The 10117-nt window shown below is 39.3% G+C and overlaps 1 protein-coding gene across 1 annotated transcript; it reads left to right on the forward strand.

The window, feature by feature from the left end:
- The first annotated feature begins 4390 nt into the window (after positions 1 to 4390).
- Positions 4391 to 9458, forward strand: LOC121310561. Its single transcript, XM_041243651.1, has 2 exons — positions 4391 to 4737; positions 7624 to 9458. The coding sequence occupies exons 1-2, from the start codon at positions 4396 to 4398 to the stop codon at positions 9118 to 9120; spliced, it is 1839 nt and encodes a 612-aa protein (XP_041099585.1). The 5' UTR covers positions 4391 to 4395; the 3' UTR covers positions 9121 to 9458.
- The last annotated feature ends 659 nt before the right edge of the window (positions 9459 to 10117 follow it).

Genomic DNA, 10117 nt, shown 5'->3' on the forward strand with positions numbered 1-10117 from the left:
AGTCAACAAAAACTCCTAGGTCTTTTTCATAGATTCCTTCTCCAATTTCAGTATCTCCCATATGATATTTATAATGTACATTTTTATTTCTCTATTAAATGTCATTTGCCATGTGTCTGCCCAGTTCTGAATCTTGTCTAGATCATTTTGAATGACCTTTGCTGCTGCAACAGTGTTTGCCACTCCTCATACTTTTGTGTTGTCTGCAAATTTAACAGGTTTGCTTACTATACCATTAATGTAGATTAGGAATAGCAGAGGACCTAATACTGATCCCTGTGGTACACTGCTGGTTACCACACTCCATTCTGAGGTTTTTCCTCTAATCAGTACTTTCTGTTTTCTACATGTTAACCACTCCCTAATCCATGTACATGTGTTTCCTTGAATTCCAACTGCGTTCAGTTTGAGAATTAATCTTTTGTGCGGGACTTTGTCAAAAGCTTTCTGGAAATCCAAATAAACCATGTCATATGCTTTGCAATTATCCATTATCGATGTTGCATCCTCAAAAAAATCAAGCAAGTTAGTTAGACACGATCTCCCTTTCCTAAAACCTTGCTGACTGCCTCCCAGGACCCTGTTACCATATAGGTAATTTTCCATTTTGGATCTTATTAGTTTGCATATAATAGAAGTCAGGCTTACTGGTCTGTAGTTACCTGGTTCAGTTTTGTTTCCCTTTTTGTGGATCGGTATTACGTTTGCAATTTTCCAGTCTGTCGGTACCACCCCTGTGTCAAGAGACTGCTGCATGATCTTGGTTAGCGGTTTGTAAATTACTTCTTTCATTTCTTTGAGTACTACTGGGAGGATCTCGTCCGGCCCAGGGGATTTGTTTATTTTAAGAGCTCCTAGTCCCTTTAACACTTCTGCCTCAGTTATGCTAAAGTTATTTAAAACTGGATAGGAACTGGATGACATGTGGGGCATGTTGTCAGTATCTTCCTTTGTAAAAACTTGTGAAAAGTAATCATTTAATATATTTGCTATTTTTTTTTCTTCATCTACGATTTTGCCATTTGTATCTCTTAAACATTTAATCTCCTCTTTGAATGTTCTCTTGCTGTTGTAATATTGGAAAAACATTTTGGAATTGGTTTTAGCTCCCTTAGCAATGTTCATTTCTATTTCTCTCTTGGCCTTTCTAACTTCCTTTTTGACTTGCGTTTGCAGTTCTGTGTATTCTTTCTGCGTACTTTCTTTTTGGTCCTTTTTTAATGCTCTGTAAAGTGCCTTTTTCACTGAATATTTTTTTTAATTGATCTATTAAACCATTTTGGCAATTTAGTTTTACATTTAGATTTGTCTACTTTAGGGATGTAATTGTTTTGCGCCTCTAGTACTACATTTTTGAAGAACAACCATCCTTCTTCTGTGGGTGTTTTCTCTATTTTACTCCAATCTACTTCTGTTCATCTCTGTTTCATACCTTCATGGTTTGCTTTTCTAAAATTGTAAACCTTAGCTTTAGTCATTACTTTTGGGGTTTTAAAAAACACTTCAAATGAAACCATGTTGTGGTCTGAGTTTGCCAGTGGTTCTCTGACCTCTATTTTAGTTATTCTATCTTCGTTATTTGAAAAGACTAAATCAAGGCATGCCTCCCCTCTAGTCGGTGCCTTGACAAATTGTGTTAGGAAGCAGTCATTTGTCATTTCCACCATTTCAATTTCATCCTTCGTGCTACCCACCGGGTTTTCCCATTTTATGTGGGGGAAGTTGAAATCCCCCATTAGTATGGCTTCTCCTTTGCTACACGCATTTCTAATGTCATTGTATAACAGATTATTTTGTTCACCGTCTGAATCTGGCGGTCTATAGTATGCTCCTATTATTATGCCCTTTGAATTTTTGTCAGTTATTCTGACCCATATTGATTCGGTTTTATTTTCTTTGTCCAGGTTTAACACCTGGGCTTCAAGACTGTTTCTTATGTATAGCGCTACCCCTCCTCCTCTTCTGTTCTGCCTGTCTTTCCTATACAGCGTATACCCACAAATATTATATTCGTCCCCATCACTCTCAGACAACCACATTTCTGTAACACCTATCACATCATAGTTACCTGTTAGTGCAGTAGCTTGAAGTTCTAGAACTTGTTGTTTGTTTCTGATACTTCTAGCATTTAGATAAATACATTTAATGGTTGTCTTACCTGAGTTGTTGTTCTTGTTTTGATGAGTTCTCCCTTCTGTTTTTTTGTTGATTTCTCCCCCCTTCCTTTCTAGTTTAAATGCTTCTGAACCTGCTCGAGGATCTTTTCTCCAAGTAGACTAGTTCCCTTGTTATTTAAGTGCAGTCCATCCCATCTATACAGATAGTCCTCGTTGTAGAATGTGGTCCAATGATCAAGATAGGTGAAGCCTTCCCGTGTGCACCACGTCTTCAGCCATGCGTTTTGATTAATTATTTCCAGCTGTCCATATGGTCCTTTGCAAGGTGCGGGTAGTATACCAGAAAATACCACAGTTTTGGTTTTCTCTTTTAATTTCCTTCCTAGCTCTCTGAATTTGTTTTGCAGGGATTTTGGTCTGTCTCTTCCAATGTTGTTTGTACCGATGTGGACGACTACTACCGGGTCGTGTCCTGTTCGTTCTAGGAGCCCGTCCACGTTCTCAGTGATGTGCTTGACCGAGGCTCTCGGAAGGCAGCACACTGTTGTAGTAAGGGGGTCCAAACTGAGAATTGAACTTGCTGTGTTTCTCAATATGGAGTCCCCAACAATCATGACTTCCCTTCTTTTTGCTGTCTGGTCACCACTGTCAATAGGGTCCTGGATGTTGTTCCTTTCATTCTCTTGTTGTTGGTTCTGCTCATCAAAATTCTGAAGTGACTCAAATTTGTTGGTTGTTTTGATTTCTGGTGGTTGTGTTTGATGAAGTTTCTTTTTTTACCTGCTTCTGCCTACCTGAACCCTGCTGTTCTGACCTTCTATCTCCCTGGTGGCTTTCAGTCTGTTAGGGGTGATGCAGACTTCCATGAATTGTGGGTGTGCCAGTTCCTCAAGATCCTGTTGCTGTCTCACTTCTTCCAGCTCCATTTCTAGCATGCTTACTAGTTTATGCAAATCCTGGATCGCACTTTACGCACACTTGGTTTAGTTCCGCTGGGTTTTCTCGGATTTCCCACATCAAGCAGGTGTCACAGATTACTGGCTTGAAGACCATGTTGAGGGTTTTTTTTTTTTTTTTGAAGTTTAGTTTCTTATGCAGCCGTCAACCTGCTTTCCAACTGCTTCTAAACTGCTCTGTACTTTTCCACGCCTGTACTTCTCCCACTCGTTGTCGCTGGGAAGACTGTCTCGTTTAACTGCGTTGTTCTGCTGTGCTGTTGGCTCCTCCCCTCGCCCGTGTCTCAGAAGGGCGCTGAATTTGAATCAGCTGCTCCGAGTTTCAGCTTGTTTGTTGTCAGAAAAACACACGCGGCTGTTTTACTTTGAGCTGCTGCTGTGTTTCCCCAATGCCCTCTGTTTTCTGATTAAAGCAATTCAACATGCAATTTCTCCTTACTGCTTCTAAACTGCTCTGTACTTTTCCACGCCTGTACTTCTCCCACTCGCTGTAGCTTCCACTCGCTGTCGCTGGCTTCCACTCGCTGTCGCACTGCTTATTAAATCACTGCTCTCTCACTGCTTATTAAATCACTGCTCTGTCACTCACTGCTTATTAAATCACTGCTCTCTCATTGCTTATTAAATCACTGCTCTCTCACTGCTTATTAAATCACTGCTCTCTCACTACTTGTTAAATCACTGCTCTCTGTCTCTCACTGCTTACTAAATCCCTGCTCTCTCTCTCACTGTTTTATTTAATCACTGCTCTCTCTCACTGCTTATTAAATCACTGCTCTCACTCTTTGCGTTTTAAAACACAGTCAATGGACAATGCAAGGGGGTTAATAACACAATAGGTGCACATATGTGTATGATGGAGCAGAGTTTCTCTGGGGAATTAATTCTGTGAAGCAGTCCCATAGGATTCTGTAGAATTCTATAAAGATGCTCTATGGGGCTACCCTTAGGACCAATTCTCTATAGAAATTATAGTTTCTATAGGAGCTTTTTTTCTTAAAGAATTCTATAGAATTTTTTCAGACGGTATATCAAAACTTTTATTATCTGATATGTTTAAATAAAAGGTGCTGAAATGTCACCTTTTGTATTGTACATTAGGAGTCAAGGTTGTTTTGGACAGTTTACAGATTTTGGTGCCTCAGCAAATTAGATTTTTAGACCATCTATTTGTGTTTTCATGTTATTCTTGGCAGAATGCATAAGTTACATTTTTACTAACAAACTAGAATAAACACACGTCCAGCCAGTCAGCTTAGAAAAAGTTATAGATTAACAAAAGCTTAAGGCCATCCTATGTGGGGTACCGAGTGACTACAGATATGAAGCATTGTGTCAGTATGACAGGCAAGCATAGGGTCTCCTCTTTCCCAATGGCTTCTATGCTTCTCTTTCTCATTGCAGCATTTGCTGCTGGGCCTCTTGGCTTGGAAGCTCATGTGGTTCGAGACTTTTCATTGTGTAAGGAATTCTTTTACAAAGACACTGAACCCACAGGTATAGATCAGAATGCCGCAAGGATCTGCCAGAAACGTGGATTCTACTACTACGCTTCCCTGTATTCCACAAGTCATCGAATACCACTGTACAGCGCCTACACCTTTGACTTTACCTGTAGGGACAATCGTGTACAAAGAAGAGAAACCTGGTTTATTGAACCACAGGTAATATTTAATTATTAGTAGTCAGTTATATTAATTGTATTATTGTAGTCTGTTATATTAATTGTATTATTGTTATTATTGTATTAGTGTTATTCACATACATGCCTATGTGTCTTTCTAGCACTATAACCTGAAATGAATGATGATTTTACTATCCACAAGGTGTACATTGTTCATCCGAAAAGTGTCTCATTTGCAGTCAGTGTGCATGCAAAATCATTTGCATAGGTTTTGTTTTTGCAATTTTGAAGTATTGTCTTCAAATAAGTCTAATTCAATGAGACTTGTTAAGTTTAATGCTGAAAAGTGTCAGCAATTATCTAGTGAGAATAAAACAATTCAATTTTAAAAGAAAGTAGTAAACATCCAGTTTGTTATTCTTGCACTTTATGCATCTGTCATATTCTCAAGCATATTTGTACATAATAAAAGTATATTATTATTAGGCCTCCAAGCCAAAGGCTGGAAAGCCTATTGTTAAAGGTTTTTTTATTATTTTTTTCCCAAAAATTTAAACTGCTGCTTCAAAGTTGTATGACTGATCAGGTTCTGACAGGTGACAAGGTAACAGGTAACAAGCTGGATTTATTGGCTGTCAGATGCTGAAAAAATTTTGCTGCTGCGTCCTTGCAATTGGCGCCGTGATGCATTTTTCGATAAAACCTTTCGAAATCTTCTTCTTGGGAACTGATGAAGCGATTGATCTGAAACTTGGCATATATCATCAGCATCCAAACCCGCATCATGTTTGCGAGGCAGAAGTTTCTGTGATAAATTTTAATGTCAAAATGGCTGCCACAAATCTTATCGAAACACACCCTTAACAGCAAACTGCTCCTATTTGAACACTGTTTGACCAACAAACTCCAAACATGGTAGTTATTGTCCCAGTAACAATGGAATACAAATGTTGAAATGGTTATGTTTTATAAAAAAACATGGCCGCCAGGTGTATGTTTACACCTGAAACTGCCGCAGTTGACAAACAATTTACTTGGTTAACTCAAAACTTCACAAGCATCATCCTTGACATTGTAGCAATAAAACTGACTTAAGAAACTGGTGTTAAACCAAAATGGCCGTGTGACGCATTTCTTCTTGTAACTTTCTGAAATGTTCTTCTTTGGCACTGTTGATGTGATTGATCTGACACTTGGCAGATATTATCAGCATCCAAATCTGTTTGCAAAGCAAAAGCTTCTGTGATACAATTCAATAGTAACATGGCTGCTGCAAATTTCACTGAAATGCACCCTTAACAGCAGACTGCTTTTATTTGAAAACCATCTGACTAACAGACTCCAAACTCGGTAGGCATCGTTCCAATGACAGCGGAATACAAATATGTCAAAATGGTTATGTTTCTTGAAACAATATGGCTGCCACTCCTACATTTTCTTTTTATATTTAAAACTGCTTCAGTTTAAAAATGGTTCACTTGATTAGTGGCAAATTTGAAAACCATCGTGCCTGTGTCGGTACAATTTACATTTTCAAAAATGCCATTTGTGCGTTAAACAAGATGGCCGTCTGATTCATTTTTAGAAAAAAAAAAACTTTCAAAATCTTCTTCTGTGGAACAGTTGAAGTTGCTGATTTTAATCTTGGCACATTGAGAACTAAACACACTTAGACGGGTACTGATACTGGGGCTTGGGAGCCGTAAAACTGCCTGGCAGTTCAAGTTATTACTTTTTTTTCTTCCCTAAACTTAACTGCTGCTTTGAAGCTGTGTGACTGATCAGGTTCTAACTTGGCAGGTAACAAACTGGATTCATTGGCTGTCAGATGCTGAAAAAGTTTTGCTGCTGCGTCCTTGCAATTGGTGCCGTGACACATTTTTTGATAAAACCTTTCGAAATCTTCTTCTTGGGAACCGGTGAAGCAATTCATCTGAAACATGGCATATATCATCAGCATCCAAACCCGCATCAAGTTTGCAAAGCAGAAGTTGTTGTGATAAATTTTAATGTCAATGGCTGCCACAAATCCTATCAAAATGCATCCCTAACTACAAACTCCAACCTCGGTAGTTATCGTCCCAGTAACAATGGGATACAAATATATGAAAATGGTGATGTTTTATAAAACAAATGGCCGCCACTTATAAATTTACATTTGAAATTTAAACCTGCGCCAGTTGACAAACTATTTATTTGACTAACTCCAAACTTCACAAACATCTTCCCTGATACTGTATCAATACACTGACGTTTAAAAAAACTGTGTGGACTGGAAACGAAAATGGCCGCTTGACGCATTTTTTTTTTTAGAAACCTTTTGAAATCATCTTCTTGGGAACCGGTGAAGCAATTGATCTGAAACATGGCATATAATCAGCATCCAAACCTGCATCAAGTTTGCGAAGCAGAAGTTTCTACGATAAATTTTAATGTCAAAATGGCTGCCACAAATCTTATTGAAACGCGCCCCTAAAAGCAAACTGCTGCTGTTTGAAAACAGATTGTCCGACAAACTCCAAACATGGTAGTTATTGTCCCAGTAACAACGGAATACAAAATGTGTGCCAGCTGTATGTTTACATCTGAAATTTAAAACTGCCTCAGCTGACAAATGGTTTACTTAACTAACTCAAATTCACACGCATCACCCTTGACACTGCAGCAATACAACTGACTTTATAGAAACTCACGCTTAAAAACGTGATGGCTGCCTGACGCATTTTTGAAAAAAAGAAAACTTTCAAAATCTTCTGTGGAACAGTTGAAGTTGCTGATTTTAAACTTGGCACATTGAGAACTAAACATGCTTAGACTGGTACTGATATTGGGGCTTGGGAGCCGTAAAACTGCCTGGCAGTTCAAGATAATATTATTATTATTATTATTATTATTATTATTATTATTATCTTTTTTTTTTTTTTAGATTTCTGACCTTGTTGGAGAAGACATGGCTCTTCCAAGACAAAACAAAGAGATCATCAAACTTAATCAAGCGCTCAACGAGGATTATGAATACACAGATTACGACCGCGGACACCTAAACCCGAATAATTATCACTGTAACGAAGGCTGTACTGCCACGTTCACGCTGACCAACGCTGTGCCCATGGATGCGTGTTTCAATCGAGTCTATTGGAGAAAATATGAGGATTATTTGGGGAATATAGTACTAGAACTTTCTGGGATGGGAACCGCCTATTTTGTGACAGGGGCTGTGCCTTCAAGAAATAGAATACCTGTGCCAGGTTTGGACGCCACTGAAGAAGACAGGGAATTTAGTAGGGTTACAATTCCCAGTCACACATGGACTGCTTTGTGCTTTAAACATAATATTGAGCAGTTTTCATTTTCTATAGGCTACATCGGAGAGAATAAAGCAGATGCCATCATCCAAGTAATGTCAATCCCTGATCTTGTTCGCGTGCTGGGTGGGCTATACAACAGCCCTCACCTGCAGATCTTTGAAGATGATTGTTATTCTTCTACTCAGAAATCCCAAAAAATTCTACAGCAACTCTTTAAAAAACTGCATCTCCCTCAATTTCAAAGACCGTTTTCCTTTGATCAAAATGTGCAAAATATTTTAACTGCAAGCTTATCGAAGAGGCAGAGGCGCAGTGGCAGTCACGAACTGACTAAAAAGCCCAGAATTACTCACATGAAGGTGGAATTGAACTACGGAGACATGACAGAGTGGTTCGACAACACAGAGTACATGAAGAGCAACGCCCTCACTACTTGTGTGTTCGAACCCAAGTCGAACGTGCACTCTTCCTGGCCGACATACACCAGAGATGAGCTTCGTAAGAGACGTTCTGCTGATAAACTAGACGATTACATCTATACACTCGTCCCGGAGAAGTCTACACCTGAGACTGTCATCACAGCCGATGGTACTCATTGCAAAGAAGGCATTACATGTTCTGACGGCAGCTGTCTGACTGAGCAAGGGACAAAAGAGTGCTGCACTTCACCTTGCCTGTATAATCACTTCTGGAAAGATTTCATGTGCAATTCGGGACAGGAATCAATCCAGTGCTCCACCCAGTATTCCACTGTGACTGTGAATGGTAAATCATGCAGACAAGATCACTCATGTGGGACTTATGGAGAGACGTATTATTGGTGTTACACGGCTGGCAGTGATTGGGATTACTGCAGTCCGCCTTTTGTAAACAGCATAGGTTTAAATGGAAAACCTTGCAGAATCGACCATGAATGCAGCACCTATGGGGAAAGTTACTACTGGTGTTATACTGATCAATACAACCACTGGAGTGAGTGTTGCACTGATAAAGACCCCTATGTAGCTCTGAATGGTAGAACGTGTAAACCAGAACACAGGTGTGGCACCTATGGGGAAACTTATCTATGGTGCTACACTACAGATGGTTCATGGGATTACTGCTGTACACAATAAAACTTAAGCTCTTTCCTTTCCATTAGGTCGCTATGCTTTCCTGGTTTCTTTCTGCTGTTGCAAAACCACTTGATTATAAACGTAGGCAGACAGAATGTAATCTGCTGTGCCGTTCTCTGAAGCATTTCTTTACCTGTCATTCTTTGCATTGCAATAACAGTTGAATTTAAAGCTTACGTTGTCATTAATTGAATTGAATGGGATTGGGATAAATGGCAGGGTTAGACAAGATGAAAATGGAAAATCATTTACTGCTGTAGTCTGTTTGAAAACATTCTGATCGAGCATTAAAGGACTTGTTTACCCTATAGAAAAATAAAATAAAATAAATATTATTACTTAAGCGTCAGTTTCCCTGTGTGACTTTTGCAAAATCTTGTGTTGTGGAGTTTAATTCTGATGAATGATTTATAATTGCACAAACACGTCAGTTTGGAGAACTGCAATGGAGAAGCATCGCTACTCTGAGACGCGTCGCTTCTGCTCTGGCCTGCATTGTCTGAGCGAGTGTGTGTGATTTTGGAGGTTCAGCCCTGGCATGCAGACCAGTGCTCTCAGGATCTCCTGCATACCAAGGAAACCGGTTGAGTCAAGGCCAGCTTTATTGCATATGCTTGATAGCTACTAAAAACTAGAAAACTAAAAACATAGCACTCAGATACAGCACTACTTGTGTGCATCATCGGTGTCCACCAGGGGGCAGTATCTTAAAATTACCGTTCACATAGAGAGAGTTGTTCATTTGATTTTATGTTCTGTTTCTGAAAATTACAGAATATGCCTTTAAGCAAAAAAGAAAGGATGAAAATGATTTTAATGTGTGGTTCACGTAGCCTAAGGTGAGTAGCTGAGGACTTTAACAGTGAGAATCCGGCTCGCGAACCCATTACTCATTCATACATGTGTTTACACTTAAATGGGACTCCCTCTACTGTATGCCTCACACCGGAGGCTTTTAATCAATCACTGCAGCTGTTGCTTTGTAGCAGCATCTTGC

This window comes from Polyodon spathula, unplaced genomic scaffold, assembly GCF_017654505.1.
Source record: "Polyodon spathula isolate WHYD16114869_AA unplaced genomic scaffold, ASM1765450v1 scaffolds_2248, whole genome shotgun sequence".
NCBI classification, from domain to species: Eukaryota; Metazoa; Chordata; class Actinopteri; order Acipenseriformes; family Polyodontidae; genus Polyodon; species Polyodon spathula.